Genomic DNA, 18,997 nt, shown 5'->3' with positions numbered 1-18,997 from the left:
GAAGAATAAATTAGTTACTTAAACTGAAGTAATTAAATCAATATCTCAGTTAAACTGGGATAGTTACAAAGACTGTATCTGTCTACCTGGATTCAACCCATATGCAAAGTTGGAGGAAGTATTCAGATCTTTTATTTAGTGGAAGTAATACCACTGTGTAGAAATACTCTGTTACAAGTAAAAGCTTTGAATGCTTCTAATTTTTCTTGAGTAGGAGTACAAGTACAAGTACTTTTGTCAAAATATACTTAAAGTACCAAAAATAAAACTGCCCTCATTATGCAGAATGTCACATTTCAGAATGATATATATTATTGGATTATGATTATTGACATTGATGAACTGGTAAAGGTGGTCCTAACTTGAACTAGTTTATATACTACTGGGCAATACATCAGCATCTATCTTGATCATATTTAGTTTTAATAATCTGAATTTGCAAAGTAACTAGAAGCTGAAGCTTTGAAATAAACGTGATGCAGTAAAAAAGTACAATATTTCATTCTGAAATGTAAAACAATTAGTATAAAAGTATAAAATAACAGAAAATTGACAAATTGTACTTGAGTCATACTTGCCCATACCTTCTGAGACTGAAATCTGACGTGCTACACCTTTGCAAACTTTGCTGCCCTACTCCTACCTTTGCTCTTTGTAATGCTTGATCATCACTAGAGCTGGATTCTGCATCACCATCAAGGTGATGCACTGATTGCAAACCGTCAGCTCATCAGAACGAGCTCATCTGTCCATATGCTGTGGTGGCCTAAGGTAAGAGCTGTAGCATCTCTTAGCCACCTTATGTAATGTTGTGTAACTCCGTGGATTAGCGTTGCCTCTAAAGTGTGTGAATCTGCGCGGGGGACAGTGTGCTGACACAACTTGCATGTTAAGAGTGTGTGATGTAAGGAAAATGTGTGTGGTTATGTGTGCATGTGTGTTCAACCAAAGACTAAGTGCTGCTGACTAGGAAAAGCTGCTGCCTCAATAAAAACCATAACGACCAGATTGGTGGTAATAGGATTAATGTGTCCCCTCATGCTGTAAACTGATTTCAATCTCCCTGCCATGGACACACTGTCCCCGAGGGAGCGGCAGTGTAGCGCCGCAGCGTCGGCCCCTGTCGATACCGCTCCCAGCTCGAGCTATTGATCCCACTGTAATAACACTTGCCCCGTTCACATGCCTCCCCGGTGCTTATGCAGCCCTCACGAAATGCACACAAGGCTATTAATCGTGAGTTGTTTTTGTTGTTTCGTAATACTGAGGATTTGCTGCTATGCTGAGAATGGCTGCTTTGACCGAAGCCATGTTTGTCTGTGAGTGTCGGGTCACCACACACACACACACACACACACACACACACACATCAAAGTTTATCCACTGGTATTGAGTCTGTGTTTTTACATTACCTCATTCTAAGTAGTCAGCGAGCTAGATATATATTCTAGTCGTAACTAATGCTAAACCACTGGCCACAAACTTCCATGCGTAGAGCCAGCAGTGGTGTAACATTACTGAGCAGTCTTATGTACAGATGCCAAAATCATGTTTGTATTACTCAACACAGTTTAAGAAAGTTCAATACTTGTGTTGTTCCAAACTCTCTAATAACTCTGCAGGTCTTATGAAGCAATAAAATGTCAGGCAACTTAAATACATGCAGATATTTTTTTTAAGTAAAGCTAAAAATAACTTGGCTATTTCTGGCATTGACTTTCATTTCAACATTCATTTGTTACTTCTGTCCTCACTATGCGTGCAGGTCCACAGCTATGCAGCGATCTGAACACACTTCCAATCAAGGCTGAAGGCAGGCGTTTTTACTGGAAGCAGTTGTGAGACAGTGAAAACAGTATTGTGCCACAAGCAGAAAAAGATGAGATGCCATAAACAATCGTAAGACCGGAGGTGTTGTAAAAGTGAATTAAGAAGAAAACTGGAGTCTAGCTTTCCAATTTGTTACGTTGTGCCTCGTGCCGGGAAGAAACAAAGCATCATCGGTGAGCGATCAAGATGAAGCGCCAAATGTTCGACTCATTTGCTCAGATTTTGACTGTTGCCCCATTTGTGTATTATACATATGTTTGCTTTAAGCTAGCGAGCAACAGACTGTATCTATGGCAGTGTGTCTGTGTCTGTGAGTGTGTGTGTCTGTGTGTGTGTGTTTGGTTAGCTCAGCCTCCACTCTTTAACCAAACTCTCTCTTTCTGTTATTTCCTTCTAGTTTCTCTTTTTCTTCTCATCTCTATTAGTTTATGAAGGATGTCAATATGTTGTTAATTCGTTTGCACAATCTGTCTGAACACACAGTAAACAAATAGTAAACTTAATATCAGTTGATTCAACAATAATTAACTGTCAATTAGAATCAGACAGCTAGCAAAATGTCTAGCTTAGTTAGCAGTAAACTGATTAAAGAAATGACAAACCAGCTATAATATGATGAGTACCTACAGATAATACTCCAGAAAAGGTATTTGGGTTGTAGATAATAGATTCCAGTCACTATTTTCAGTTAAACTGTGAGCAGTGGTTGCTACTAGCAACAGAACATGTTACTGAAACTAACTGCTGAATACAGTTAATGTGAAGTACCACATTAACCACATTAACCACTCAGTAACGGGTAGATTGAGATGTGCGTGGTGTCTTGTTGTATAACTGGGCTGAAAACCTCAGAAACACAATGGAAACAAATTCATTTTTTGAGTATTTGCTTTATTTATTTATTTTTTTTTTTTTACAGTGTTCATAGTCATGTTTGGCATCTGAATTGGCTGTGTTTGAATCACAATACATTTTCCTGTCATAAGTTGATAGTTGTAATTGTACACAGACATTATTGCAATGGAAAGTTGGCTCTGCGTATGGAACCAGTCGTGGAAAGAAAAAAATATGGAATGTGATAAGCAAAAATGTGCTGGAACAGACACGCATGCAGGTATGAGATTCATCATCCGGCCCCGTCTGTTATCGCTACAATCTGCCTCTCTCGTTCGACCTCATTAGATTGGTTCCAGTTTGGCCCTTTAGGGAGGACGGTAATTAAAAATGACGGTCCACACACTTAAAGAAATGAATTTTCTTAATTATTCCAACAGTATCTATTTTTGGTGTAACACTGACTGTCACTGACTCACCCCCGAGGGTCTGTGGCCTAGTTTGTTGGTTTTTTACCCAAATCCCATTCAAGCACGAGAGTCTGGATTAGATTGTGCTTAAGCCAATGCACGTGTCACAGAAAAAGATGAGTGATTCACCTAACGAGAGAAAAAAATACTGAATAACCCTCCTTTACATCCCAATTAGGCTCAGTTAATCTTTTCATTTTGATCCAAAATGCCAAATGGTGTAATTCAACATAAAATTGAACTATCTTGTGGATTATAGTCATGGATTTTGGTATCTGAGTGCCAATGTGATTTAAATACTGTACTGGCTTAAATGAGAAACCAGATCAAAATAAAGCATCGTGACCCATTCAGTGAATTAAAACGCTATGGCTGCAGATTTCTACACAGACAAAGCATGTTTGTAGATATAATATTTGAAGCCAATGGTTGATTTGATCGATTAATCATTTGGTGTATAAAATATCAGAAAACAATGAAAAATACATCACATTTTCAAACTCAAAACAATAGTCCAAAACCCCAAAGTATTCTACTATCACAAAAGAAAACAAGCAAAATGTTTGCATTTAAGAAGAAAAAAACCTTTTATCTATATTAGATCTCCACCTGCTGCTCTCTCTCTGCTCGTGTACTTGTTCAATTACCTTCCAACAATGCAGAGGCTTTTATTTTGAAATTGAAATTGGGTACATTTTTTGGGGGGGCTGTTTTATATATTTTTTTGATTTATTTTCAGGCCCATGGCTGGTCAAAGAAATGTTAAGGCATGTTAAGGCATTCCAGCTGATGTGAATTGTTCACTCTCACCAGCGACAGAGAACAAACAGTCGAAATATCTGAGCCTCACTTTAAGCCCCTCGAGCGCACAATGAGTTGACAACGACAACAATGAAAGTCGTCGGCGCGTTGGAGCTTTTTGTTGAGGATACATTCAGCATCTAGTGTTTGTGTGGACGTTTCGCTGCGACTGAAGGTGGATTCAGTTCATGTGTATCCGTCGTCGTGTTTACCGTGCTAACAGAACAGGATGGACCTGAGGCTCCGCTAATTGTCACTGATCCCTACACATTTAAGAAACGTAATCCTTCCTTTACATAAGATGGGAAAACACTTAAGTCACACTCATCTGTCACAGTGTACACCCAATCCTGCCACTTGACTGATTCATTACCTGTAAAGTAGTAGAATAGAGAGAAAAATACTTAATCTTTTTCATTTCTCAGCTTTATATCCTCTTCTGGATCCTGTTTGCCTCTGCACTGTTCTTTCAATCACTGCTGTTTATGGTCCTGCCGCCTGACTTTGCCCCAGATGAAACCCTGTCAACATCGCCCAATAACCCTGCGCCTCATCTCTAAGCCAACTGATCTTTTGTTCGGATGATTGTGTGTCAGAACCGCTAGCCAACTCCGTGCTCGCTGCCTCCCTGTGCTGCTGAATGTGAGTCATGCAGACATGTCCTGTTGCCACCGTGATGACAGCCTTTCCATTACCGTCAGGAACATAACTGCCTCATTACCCAAGAGGCAATCTGCTGAAGGATGGCCCTGCAGCCACCGCCGCAGTGGTTGCACTTCATGCACTCCACTTGCGAGCTTTACATCTCTCCACATTGGATTTTTATTGTGCTGGGTCGCTTTGTTCGGCTTTTTTGTATGTTTTATTCTTCCTCCTTGATCTTTATTTTTCTGTTTTTTTTCTCAGGACAGGTGTGCTTTGCCTTAATCGGCACCTGAGGGAATGTTTGCACTCAAAAGTTGATTTATTTGACTTCATTATCTCATATATCAACAGTATAGTTAAGGCAGATATTATGTAATAATGCAAAATTGATTTAATTTTAAGAGATTCAGTTTGCAGTTGAAGCGCTGTAGTTCAACCGTTTATTTTTTTTCATGTAGAAGAACTGCGGCACACTAGCAGCAGCTCATTTGCATTCTCTCCCAATTTTCCCTTCACTTTCTACTACCAGAAGCATTTTGTGAGCTATCAAGAGGACTTTGTTTACTGTAAACTGTGGTGATAGTTGTACTCTTGCAGCAGGAAATATGACAGGCTTTTGGTTGTATGGGGAAATAAGATATTTCCTCACTGATGCAAACAAGACAATATGTCCTTTTGTCGTCTCTTTAAAAACGTTACCTCTCAACTGTTACTTTTACTCCCAGAGTCACGTTTCACAAAAAGGTTATCACTCGCTAGTTTCAGACACATTTGCAAGATCTACAAGGCTCTCGCGCGCTCATTAATGGGTCGCAAGTATGGCAATTGTTTCGATTAGTGAAATGTGTCAAAATTAACGTGAAAGGGAAATTATAGTGACAGTTGTGCAACAGCAGGGCTGAGTTAAAACAGACTATCTGCGACAGGAAAGGAAGGGAATTTAACCTGTTGAGGTGCACCCTGGCTATTATGTAAGGGTGACATGGAGAAACATGCGGTCAGCAGTAACGACAGCACTTGCCATTTTCAATCAAGCCAAGTTGTCGGCTATTTGAGAGCCGTGACTTCACACCTCCGCCTCTAGACCGTCTCAACCCCAAAAACACATCAGAATTCTTCTTGTTTGATAAACAAAGCCTGTGATTATAATGTAGACTTTATTGGGAGAAGGAATCATGAGGATGTTAGGTGTATAAATTGTTGTTTTTTTCCCCCTCATTTGTTCTGCAAATATATCCAGTTTTCTCTTGTTTTCTGTTACCTAGCTACTGTGTGTGTGTGTGTGTGTGTGTGTGTGTGTGTGTGTGTGTGTGTGTGTGTGTGTGTGTGTGTGTGAGATAAATTATATTTTCGTCCAGGTTCTTCAATAGATGTTGTCATCTGCCTTGTTGAGAACGAAAAACAAGAACAAGCTGTTCTCTTCTCCTCTGTCTCACCTGTTGTCCTACAGCTCTCACTCATTGCAAATACAGTAGTAGCAGGTGCTGGATCAAGCTGTGTGTGTGTGTGTGTGTGTGTGTGTGTGTGTGTGTGTGTGTGTGTGTGTGTGTGTGTGTGTGTGTGTGTGTGTGTGTGTGTTGTGCGGTTAAAACCAGTCTATCTCTGCTGACAAGCAAACAGTTGTCCTTCAGTTGTGCTTAGATTCTAATGGTGCTACCTGTCACATTATTTTACCTTGCAGATATGTCCTCTGTGTGTGTGTGTGTGTGTGTGTGTGTGTGTGTGTGTGTGTGTGTGTGTGTGTGTGTGTGTGTGTGTGTGTGTGTGTGCACAGTATGTGTGTGAATACCTCACAGAAGATAGAAGTACCGGCTAATTAATTGTGGAAACGCAGTGAAGAATCATGAACACATTGTGCACATCACACACATGCTTACTCACTTGCTAAGTCTCTCTCTCTCTCTCTCTCTCTCTCTCTCTCTCTCTTTCTCTTTCTCTTTCTCTCTCTCTCTCTCTCTCTCTCTCACTCACTCACTCACTCACTCACTCACACACACACACACACACACACACACACACACTCATGCACAAAGAGAACAAAGGGAGTGGGTCACCTCAGGGAACATTGCGATGGCAGATGAGCAGGTCACTTTTTAGCCCTGTGTAACTCAACACCCCTCTCCTCTTCCTCATTTCCCCTCCTCTTCCTCCTCTCATTCCCTCAGGATGTCCGCTCATAGAGACCACATAAATTAGTGATCAAGCACGCTCACTTGTTACACACCAATCAGCCGTGGGTGTATCAGCGTCGGCGTGTGGGGTTAAAAACAAACAGTACATGCTATTATGGAACATGATCTTGGAGCTTTCCCACATCTCTCCTCATGCCAAAACATCAATTTAGGCTAAGGAGGTACCCACCGTGTGTGTGTGTGTGTGTGTGTGTGTGTGTGTGTGTGTGTGTGTGTGTGTGTGTGTGTGTGTGAGAAAGACTACCTTATCGGTTATCACACATGGAGTTTGATGACATGTGAGTCATAGTAGCTGGCTAAGGCTCATGGAAAATTCACGGTTTGAATAAGGGCTTAAGTGGGCTCTGCAGATAGGCCAAACAAGTGCTTTGTTGTCATTCTCAGGCTAATTACGATTAATCAGAAGAGTTTGCAAACAAGCAATAGCAGGTTATTGTGAAATTTAAGCAGGAGTGTGGTTGTAATGCTGTTATGAGCTTTTGTACTGATTATTTATCTAAACTCCTCCTGTACTAATTAATATTTCTATAATAACAGTGGGGGAAAAAAATACTCTATTGAGTTTTATAGTTTTTTTTAGCTAGACTGAATTACTTTGGTTTTACAGGCTGCAACTTTACTGTTTTAGTTTACTTTGATTGTTCTCATCTGCGTCCTTTCCAGATGTAAAAGGCAGCTGTTTTCAGTGAAAAAGTTTTGATAAATTGGCTACAAGATAACTTCCTAGCAGTAACGACAAAGTTAGCAACTAGCCGGTGAGCACAGTAGAGCATTGAGCAGCAAAAGAGGTAGATATGTTTGTCAGGACTTGGTAGAGACCAAAACAGAGCTAAGAAAGGAGTGAATATTAACTTGGATTCATCGGGGTACAACAATACTACATTAAATTACATGTTAGCCATGTACATTTAAGCTTATAATAATAAATGTTTGTGTTTAGAGCTTGTTATGCTGCCCCCAAGTGGCTACAAAAAATCTGCCAATGCAGATTTAAACAGCAACATTGTCGCAACTGTCCATTATAGAGAATATGAAAATGAAAACTGTTTTATTGAGGCAATTTGCTGATTTGAAACTGTTTTGGTACAGGGTGTCCTTGTTTCTCTAGCCTTGAAAGGGGCACAAAACACCAAGAAACCTGATACAAAGAGACACATAAGAAAAACAGTCATTAAAGGGGTGCTGCTGTATTTCACTTCCATAATGGTAGCTCACAAGAGACTGATTAAAATACAAATCTGGTTTGCAGAGGGTGACCCTTTAATGTCGTTAATACAACATTTTGACATGCTGCTTCTTCTGCTGTATATACACAATCAAAAGAAGGAAGCTATTTGGTTAACTACTGTTTTGCAGTTGACTTTGTTGTCCGTGGGGGTGAAAGAATCAATTTTAAATGAGCACACTTAACACTTGGCTGTCCCTGTATCACGGTGAATCACACTCTTCCCCCTCCTCTGGCTTTTTGGCATTGTAGCGTTTTTAATTGCTAAAGTTAGTCGGCGATTCTACTCAAAAATGCATAAAAGGAGGAAAGATATTCACACATTCCTGACTTGACCTCTTTTCCCCTGCTTCTTTAGAGTGCACCTTGTATGGTGAACTAGAAACCTGACTAAAAATGGTATCACGGAGCCTGGAGGTGAAGTCAGGTCTGAAGTTTAGCCAGCTACCGCGAGGCGTTTAGCAAGGGAAGACCAGATGCACTTACATGGGGGAGAAGAACTGGAAATAAAACAAGACGGGAGTTAGGGAGGATTATGAGTAAAAGCGTTAATCTGCTTATTCTTTTAAATGCAAATTGTTTTACCACAGTGTACACCACACTGCAGCATAACTGTGGTTCACAGCTTGCTCAATCATTAACAACTCTGCATGTGTCAGACAGGGGGGAGATGTGATATCTCTGCAGAGATTCAGAGTACACCCTGTATTTTACAGCATTTTCTCATACTAAGATGGCTAAAAGTTCTTCGCTATGGTAAAATAGACATTCACGAAGGACTGCAAAACAGTAATTAATCATTGCAAAATGATTTAAAGATAGTTCTATAGGCTTTAAGAATATATTTAACTGTTTATTGATGACTATGGACAAACAGTGTTACATCTGTTTGGATTTGATTTCCTTGACAGTAGGAAAAATGTTTTTCGATATATCTAACAATTGATTAAACAAGAAAAAGGGACCGATTTCTTAATCATGAGAAGAGTCACTGTTAGTTGCAGCCCTATGGCGATGCACAGCTTCCTTCCAGTGCTTTTGTGATGAATATGAAAAGTAAAGTCCACTCTTTGCTTACAACATGACTTTGCAACCTCTTGCTTGTAGTTTCATGACGAATCCTAATAAGTGTTAACGTTATAGATTTATAATATTAATATTTTTTAGAATAAAATGTTGAATGAGATAAGACTAGACATATGGTACCTGCAGGAGTGTTTTATGGATTCATCAATAGGACACGGGACTAACAGGTCACACAGACAGAGCCGAGCACTCATTTCAGTGTGCTGAGTTTACAGATACCTGGTGTCTGCCATCACTAAGCTGTCACTAATGTGCAGAGACAGATCTCACAGCCGACATGCTGCCTGTGTTCCTTCAGGTAACACGCACCCTTTCCATCCTGGTGAGAGGTGCTGTGTCAGCCGAACATGGGAAGTGTTGTGGGAGTATTTCGGTCTTATGTTTCCCACTGCCTAACAGACAAAAGAAAATGATTTCAAACAATAACACAATCTCAGACTGATTCGATCGGGGTGCTTACCAATTGATATTGATGCCAGTGATCGCACACATAAAAGGGAATAGGAAAAGGCAACAATATGATCATTAGCTTGGTATAACACTAAATGTCACAAACCTTTAGAGTTGTGTGATAAGTAAAGGTGTAATTGTGTCAAAACTTGAAGCAGTCTGAATCAGGCCCTTACTGTTAATGACAATAAACGTCCATCACCCGTCTTGATTCTTGGAAAGAAGGTGGGTTTCATCGTCACGTTTCCACGCGCGCTGGAAGGTGGTCGGCTAGGAGACACAGAACAGTGCTACCGATTACTCAGAAAGCAGCTCTCCCAGCGGCCTTCTTCCTTTTCGCTTCGCCCTCCTACTGAGCTGTTTGATTGAGTTCACAGCTGAGGAGGCCAATTTGGTGCCCATGGAGAGGAATAAGTGAAAAAACGTAGGAGATGTGGGAATATATCGCATGGGTATAGTTAAAGACAAAGGGTAGGGCATGAGAAGGAGGGGGGGCAGTGATCGAAGAAAGGAGAGAATTACGTGAAGAGGAAAAAGACAGTGAGAAAAGAGGACAGCATCCGAGAAGATTGCAGGAAAATGGCGGGAAGTTGGAAATGTAATTTCCCTATTAACTCAATGGCAAATGAAATGAGTGCAAAGTAGTTAAGAGTCACGTCTGATGCTCAGACAGGTGTCAGTTAATAACTTAAACCCCCAAATTTTAGCATACCCTGAAATGTCTCATCTTTCCACCAAAAGTCTTAAAATAATGCAGAGATCACATCGGTTTTTTTATGGAATTGGAAGGTTTATTTGCTAAATCAAGCATGTAAAATAGAACCTGAAATTGCCTGAGCTGCTCCAGAGGACATTTTTAGCTGAAAGCAGCCACTCCTCTGTGTTTCCAGCACTGAAACAATTAGTCAGTTAATCAATTAGGCAGAAATTCAAAAGTAATTGGTTGTTTATCAAGCAAAAAAAGCCAAATATTTGTTGATTCCAGCTTCTTGAATGTGGGAATTGTGTATCTTTAGGTTTTGGACTGTTTGTTTGACAAAACAATCAATCTGAAAATGTAACCTTGGGTCTGGGAAATTGTAACGGATATTTTTAATCGTTTTCGTCAGGGAATAAAGAATTAATCGCAAAATGAACACCCAGATTAGCCGATAATGAATATAATTGTTAGCCTATGAATAGTTGATTTTGATACCCTTTCACATTATTATTCACATGAAGTTTTACTCAGAACAGATAATGAGAATTTTCTCCTACAGTATCAGTATCAGAATATCAGCATGCATGGCAACACACTGAACGATAACCCTGCTCAATCATTAAACTTAAATATCTTCAAATCCATCTCTTTTTTTCTTACTGTCTCCTCCACAGGAGAGGTTTGAGGCGTTGTTTAGGATCTACGATGAACAGACGACTTTCCAGATGTTCAAAAGCTTCCGGAGAGTCCGGATCAACTTCAGCACCCCAGAGGCCGCCGCCCGAGCCCGCATTGAGCTGCACGAGTCTGAGTTCAACGGCCAGAAGCTCAAACTCTACTTTGCCCAAGTGAGTGTCAGTCAAAGAGTCTGGGAAAGGGCAGGCAGGGAGCCTGGGACATGGACTGTCTAAGGAAGTGATGTGCTTATTTACATGGGGAGTTATGCTATAGTGCATCATTCACTGAAACATGCACACACAGACACATATCCACACACACACACATTGGGGACAAAAAAACCTTACAATTCAGCTTTGGCTCTCTTCTTTGAGCCTGACTGCTTCCTCAACCTGGCACCCCTCCTGTCAAACTTCATCTGTCACATGATTGGACACATGAACACGTAACATTCTTGAGTCTCTTACCGGTGTGTTTTTGTCAGATTTGTCTGTTTCCTTTGGGGGGGAAAGAGTGTGTCTAGTCAAAACAAAAAATAAGAGGAGCGTATATATTCCGTACTGTGATGAAATTGTTATACATACATTCACTCATATCTAAAAAAAAAATAAGATTAGAGTATGCGTGGATTAAAGATGGTTAAAAGCAAGGTTTATACATCTAACTGGTTACATATAGCCATTGTTTCAACAGCATTTAAATTACTATATTTCAGTGTGAAGCAAGTCCAGACAACCCATTGAGATATAGTCACCGAAGGCATGTTGAAACAACTGTTATATGTCAGCTAGATGTCTTAAAAATAACTAATTCTAAAACACAAGTCAACCCTGAGGCCTAGACGTCATTAGGCCTGAAAATCATCACATTCCCGCTTCCTGGGAAACCATGAGTCAACTTATAATTGATGCCCGTTTTATCACAAATACATCACCAGCCATGACCCCTGCTGCACCTCTCAATACTTTGATGTAAGAGGATTAAGGATTTTACTGCTCAGACAGATGCCACATGTAGGTAGTGTAATTATGGCAATTGGCAGCTATCAAAACGCCAAAATCCCTTCATGGGAAGGAGCCTGCAATTTGAGACTAAAAGACTGAAGCTGTGCCTGCAAAACTAATGTGCTTTTGTGGCTCTTAAGTATCAGGATTAGATTTGTATAAAAAAGTACAGGAACTTTGACAATTATCCTAATTTGCTTTGTAGAGCTTTGCATTATTTTTTCCATTTGTCTTCTTCCTGTATAGAAATTCAGGCTTTTGTCACGAAGTTAGGTTGCAGCTACGTCTACAGTCCAGTGTATTGAACCAGTGTATATATTAGAATTAAATACATGTTCTTTAACAGCTTCACTCACTCACTTTAATCTCCTCTTTACTGCGCCTTTATCAATTCTCATCTCCCCTTCAATAGATCCAGAATGGCGACGAGGACATTGACAAGTCGTACCTGGCCCCTCCCCAGCCCGTCAAACAGTTTCTGATCTCGCCGCCTGCCTCGCCACCCGTGGGCTGGAGCCAGAGCGAAGACGCCACGCCTGTCATCAACTACGACCTGCTGTGTGCAGTAGCCAAGCTAGGACCTGGTGAGTACTCAACAAGCTTGTGCTGTATACTTTCAAAGATATGAACACACACGCTGACAGATGCAACACAGGGAAAACAGTGTATAATAAAGGTATTAAAAAAATCTAATCTGAGTCAGTCATCTCTGAACAGTCACCCTGATACAAACAGGAAATCATTTCATGCTTCTCAGCAGGGTGTTATAGAAAGGATATGAGTCTAGGAAGCAATTTGACAAAGGAATTGAAGTGGACATTGTCGAATCATCACAGTTTTATTCTTGACTTCCTGCGGGCTTTTCATTACTGTCTGGGAATCGGTATTAGGTCTAATTTACCTGAACACAAATGCATTTTTATGTATATTCCATTACATGCCTATATAACGTCATTATGAATTGATTGGCATTTTAAAATGACTGTCAACATAGAATTTAGAATTTCCTGCTCCAGTATTACTGTGGACGTGCTCCTCAAAAAAAAAAAGCTCATGAATGATATCTACTGATATCTGCAGTGCTGGTCACCATCCGTCAGTGTGAAGGGTGTCTAACCCCCCGTCAATGCCAGTATTTGTGTTTGAAAATGTAAACTGACTGAATAGCGACGGTTCAATCATATCTTAGGAACTGTAATCCCTGCATCCCTGTTGAGCTTTGGATTTCTCCGCACGTTGAAGTGGTGTGTGTGAGGCTGTGGTAAAAATTTAAAGCGTGTCCTCTTTTTAGCCTTTTCAAAACCAAAAACACAAGTGTAAAGCAAGAACAGTGTTCATGTGCTCTAATGCCAGCTACAGTTGTTAGCATGGTTAACTAACTGCCTTACTACGTGCAATATAGCAAACGAACATTACTTACAGCACATCATCTTTAACTCACTAACTAGCTACATTAGTTTGTGGGGTTAAAGGTTAGCCAGTCCTCCTCTTTATTCAGTTTGGGGACGTTTCCACTAAAGCAAATAAGCCAAACATTTAGAACGAATTAACAGTTGAATCTTATATTTTTCCTTTTTATATAACACTAACTAGCTCTACTCTTCAATGCATTAGCTGATGAGGAGGCAAACCTTTTGAATATGACCCGTTAGCTTTCTAGTTCTATCTTAAAACACTCAACTACCCATGAAGCTAACATTACTAGCTAACCACAGTTGATAAACTCTACCAGCGACGGTTAAAACCGACGCTTGAAGGCTAGCACTGTTTCTGTCTGAAATGAAGGACCCATTGTTTCAGAGATTACTAATATTTCCGTGAGCTAAATATGCCATCATGTTCATTGGGGGCAAACAGTCATTACGATAATCTTAAATTGATAGGATATAGATCAGTTTCACTATGCCGTAAAAAGATCCTCATACAATTTTAACAAATGTGTTCATGTATAAGCAGTTCGGCTCAGCCCGGTTACATTTGGAAGGTTTTAAGATCTTTCCCAGGAACCTTGCTCCCTGGCAGCCTATCTGCTAAGAGATAATGTCGTCTCTGTCTGCCTTGTCGACAAGATTTCTGATTGCAGCAACCTTTTATAAAATGTCACCTAACACATGGAAAGGTGTGTCATATTCCACAATGCCTTTCCATGTTTGTGTATGTGGGTATGCTCATGCTGATGAAGTGGAAAACATGAAGTCACTTGAGCGCTTTTATCTTTTTTGATTATCAACAAAAACATGATTAAAGTTTCCACATAATCACACACACACACACACACACACACACACACACACAAAGTCCAGCTCAGAGGATCACGTTTGACACGTTCTGCTGTTACCATAGCAACATGAGGCATCAGGAAATGGCTTTGTTGTTCACCACACATCCTGGCATCTAAAATCAGATTAGCGCAGGGCTGCAGCACAGCACGCTGACTCCCTCTGTCAACTCTCTGCGGTAACAGCAGGACTCTTATTCACTGTCCATCTTTCTGTTTGGCACCACAGCGAAAAGCTACTAGACCAATTTCCTCCTGTCTGCCAGCTGTGTGATCTCATCTCCATGGCAACCGTGATACAATCTAGCAAGTGTATGTTTTCAATCGGAGTCCGCCGAGTTTGGCATCTGGACAAATGGCAGCACTATTGCAAAGAAAGTCCTTTTGTTTTCTCTTGACGTCACCTCCTTCTATCTGAGTGCTGACCTGATTAACAATGCAATGGACAGACAGACGGTAGATTATTTTGTGCTGTAAAAAATATCTCCAGTGTTTGATAAATGGTAACAATAAATAATATAATAATAATAATAATAATAAAAATAAATAAACTACATATGCATGTTTCTTAAACCAGAGCTGTTTAAGCCTGTCTCACTTTACTTTAAGTCTTTAAAGTTAAACTAACCAAAATGTACTTCCCAGATGATTATATATATTATATTAAACAATTATTGTTATAGATATTATAATTATTGTTTATTTATTCTCCTGTACAGCACTTTGGTCAACTTTGGTTGTTTTTAAAGTGCTTAACAAATAAAGTTGGATTGGATTGGATAGATGACTTGAATTTAAATGTTCTAACTTTATATAGTGTTGGATAGTTCAATATATAATATATTTTATAAACTGATCAAAGTTTTAATCTGCAAAGTAACCATTGACTAAAGCTGCCAGATAAATGTAGTGGAGCAAAAAGTACAATAATTCCTTCTGAAATGTAGTGAATTAAAAAGTTAGCATTAGCATTAAATGGAAATACAGTAAAGCACCTCGAAATTGCACTTAAAGAGCAAAACAATGTGGTAATCCAGTTCTCGCTGATGGCATAAATCTTTAAAAAGGGTTCAAATGTATGTTCAGTGTAGTTTATTTAAAAGGCTGAGCAGCTGGGCACTGTAGTTATTCGCAAATAATATTCAAACAGGAAGGAATACTATATACTTACTCTTATAAATGTTACTCTGCACCACTACGTCTTAACTCTCATCTCAGATAACAGTATTTAATATGATTCTGCTCTCTCCCCCACTCTCCCTCTCTTCCAGGTGAAAAGTACGAGCTCCACGCGGGGACAGAGTCCACCCCCAGCGTGGTCGTCCACGTGTGCGAGAGCGAGACTGAGGAGGACGAGGCGGCGCGGCCAAAGCAACAGATCGTCCAGACCAGACGTCCCGAGGGACCCCCCAAAGTCTTCAACTAGAGAGGCCTCCCCCTGACACCGGCGCGGACCCCGACCGCCCCTTAAAACCCGCAACACACCTGCCCTCTCTCTCTCGTCTCTGCACTCACAGAGAGCGTCGATGCCCCTCATTTCAGTTCAACTACAAGCAAAAACAAACCAACAAACATTGCTCAAAGACGGTGTTTGTGGGGAGCGTGGCGATGGAATGAGGCGGCTTGAAGGGGATGGATGAGAATCACACACACACTCATCACATTCTGCGGACAGCCTGGGGAGCGGCGGGCATGCTTTGCCTCCAACCCCACCCCCCCCCCCCCCACCCCCTCGTTTTCAGCAAGAGGGGTCGAAAATACCTGTCCCAAACGCAGGCACCTGTCACTTATCACACACACACACACACACACACACACACATCAGCTCTCATTGCTAGTCCTGCTCAGTAGCTTGCTAGTTAGCTTATTAGCTTGTACCTCTCCCTTCGTCTCGCAGTCGTGTGTACAATAATCTTCAGTTGAGGTATATGCGATACCTCTAAACAAAGACATTTTTTCTTCTTTTTTCTTTTTTTTTTTTTTACAATAAATTGTGTTTTCAGATTATAGATATATATATATGTCTATTTTTTCTTTTTCATCCATTTTCATATCTGCTGGTTTGTTGCTTCAGCTTGCATCAAGATTGAGTGTGTGATGTTCCCGCTCTTGTCTGCATGTATATACTGTATTACAAAAAATACGTACAGAAACACAAGTACTAACAAGATATATCAAGAAAAAGGAACCTATTTAACATCACACACAGCACGAAGCGCCATATGTGACTAACAACGTTGTGGTGGTTGTTTGACTCTTCTTTCTGTCTTTTATTTTTTGCTTGTTTTTTGCTTTTCGTCTTTTTTATTTGGAGAGGTGTTGTTTTTTGCTAAACTACTAGATGTGTATTCTTACTATGTATTTGATACCCCGACACTTTTTGCATGCTTAGTTACTTCTGTAGATGAGGAGCTGAGGTGTTTTTTATTGTCGTTCGTGATGACAGGGAAATAGTGTGACGCTTTTGACGCAAGTGCATATCCCCGTGCAGAGTTTAAAGTGACGTCTTCGGGGGGGAAAAAAAAAACTGAATGGGTTTTTTTTTTTGTGAGATTGACAGTTCAGTCTTCAACTGGATGACAAATTTGCATTTGTCGCTTTTGTTGGGATTTGATGGATCAGAGACAGTTCATCCCCCTCATTTTCTTCAAGGGGTTTGGGATGTTGATTTTATTTTTCAGATTCTGTTTGTTGTATTTCACATCTTTAATGTCTTGGTTACGTTGTTCGATCAAACCCACTTTCTATGTGTCAGGTTTTCTTCTGAAACCTACTACTGCTTGTTTTGCACTGAGTATCTCTTGATATCTCCAAGCAATTGTGGGGCTCTCGACCGTCTCCTGCTGCGCACCAGAATACTGCGCTGCTTCTCGCTGTAAATAGCCGAGCGGTAGATTTGTGGAAATAGTCCTTTTAGATTTTGTAGTTTAACCTGAAAGCATTTTGCTGAGAAAAGGGAAAATTAGGTAGCCTCATGAGATATCAACCAAAGCATTCACTCACCTCATATTGTCACAACAACGTAAAACGATTTTTCTTACTCAGAGACACTGATGTATATTGTTAAAGCGAGCAGAAAGAAATCATATTTTCCCAACATAACTGCAGTACTTTTTATTGCATTATTTTTTATTCTACATTAACACACGTACATTTTTGCATTACATATTTTAGTGGAAGCTAATCTCCACTAAAAATCATAAACTCATTGACTTTAAGTATTTTTTTCCTTTTTGTGTGGTAAATTCTCCCCACGGTCCCATTCATATCAGTTATTGAATGAAACATGAACAAATGTTCCTAACAGGGCTTTTGGGTGTCAGCGGTGAGTCTAAACCTTATTTGTCATTAGGCAGCATGAAATCTAAAAAGACTTTTTTTGCTATATAACAATATAAGTGAGCAAAAGAGAAGTCTGTCTGCATGTGAGCACTTTATTGTCAGTGTTTTGTTTGTTTCCTTCACATAAAATAGTCTTTCTTGAGACAAAGTAGGAAGCACATTGCATTCTTATCTGTTTTTTTTTCTTGTGTTTTTTTTCTTTTCTTTTTTTATCTCAAGCTGAACACCTGGTTAGCCTTTTCACCAGCATATTGCAGTGAGTGAAACACTCCACTTCCTTTTTGCTAGTGTGAACCTTGGATGAATTTCAGGCCTTTTGGATCTATGGAAGTGTACTACTGTAAAGATGTAGACAGTGCAGTACAGTTATAGGTTTTAAATGAGGCAGGATGACACTGCAAAACAAAATCAGTGTCTTTTGTTGTCGTGTTTGTCCACAAGAAACATTCATCTTATCTTCAGAGAAAGTTAAACAGTTCTTTGAAATGCACCGTGTTGGCAGAGTGCAGTTTTATTGGCACTACAGTAAAGCTGTCACAGTTATCTAAGCAGACTGCAGATTGGTGGAACTACTGAGGTGGATTATGAGAAAGAGGAAGCAGCCAGCAGCAGGAGGAAGACACTCGTGAAGATTTTTTTACTCTCTGTGGTCATGGTGTTTAAAACCGGGTGCATTTTGGTCACAGTTGAAATGAAAATGTATATTAATGTACATATGCCAAGTGTTTTTGTCTTTTTTTTGTTGCTGAGGCCAGTCCCAGTGTGCAGTTTGTTACGGCTTATCTTGGCAATGTTGTAATGGAAAAAAAAAAAATACAAAAATGTGTAACAATAAGTCCTGAAGATGCTCGATCAAAAACCAACTTGTCATTGTGTTGTGTTCAACATGGACTCTGTTTGAATGTTTCTTTTATTTCTGGGGAACGTCTACTAAAAAGGTCAATAATACCGTTTGTCACTGTTGTACTGTTTCTGTTGAAATATGAATATTGTGTCTTGTATTGTAGGAATCCAGAAAACAAAGTAGCAAAACAAGCAATAATTTACAGTTCTATAATACCGGTATGTGTATTTTCATGTTCTGTACTTATTTCTCAGAGATGGTCTCTGTCTCTTACAGTATCCGCTTCTATTTGTGTAGTATACTAGCCATTTGTTTCACATAGAGAAATACATAAAGACTTATTCTTAAAAGCCATGTTTAGTGTTGTTTATTTTAGGGATTACTTTACTTGAGCATCTACACAGCTGGGATGCAAATACAGGTACAGAAAAGGTGTCTGAAGCTAGCATTTAGCTCAAAGCACCCCCTACTGTAAGTACAGCCTTACAGAGCTGCTAGCATGGCTATAGATTCTTAGCATTATTGAAAGATTACCATTCTTTCAAAAAAGCTTAGCCGTCAATCAAATGTAATGATAATACTTGAGACATAAAGTTAAAGGTCCAGTGTGTAACATTT

The 18,997-nt window shown here is 39.8% G+C and overlaps 1 protein-coding gene across 2 annotated transcripts in view; it reads left to right on the top strand.

Moving 5' to 3' along the window:
* The window catches only part of rcan3 (regulator of calcineurin 3), a 40,426-nt gene extending 21,693 nt beyond the window's left edge, over positions 1-18,733 (top strand). For both annotated transcript variants that reach the window (XM_051385909.1, XM_051385918.1), the window contains 3 exons: positions 10,908-11,081; positions 12,328-12,499; positions 15,465-18,733. In XM_051385909.1, coding sequence (XP_051241869.1) covers positions 10,908-11,081; positions 12,328-12,499; positions 15,465-15,619 — 501 coding nt within the window. In that variant the 3' untranslated portion in view covers positions 15,620-18,733. The remainder of the gene's footprint in view (positions 1-10,907; positions 11,082-12,327; positions 12,500-15,464) is intronic.
* Positions 18,734-18,997: the final 264 nt, after the last annotated feature.

Source organism: Dicentrarchus labrax, unplaced genomic scaffold (genome assembly GCF_905237075.1).
Source record: "Dicentrarchus labrax unplaced genomic scaffold, dlabrax2021, whole genome shotgun sequence".
NCBI lineage: Eukaryota > Metazoa > Chordata > Actinopteri > Moronidae > Dicentrarchus > Dicentrarchus labrax.
Note: the sequence above shows the minus strand (reverse complement) of the source record. Positions and strands in the feature narration are given on the sequence as shown.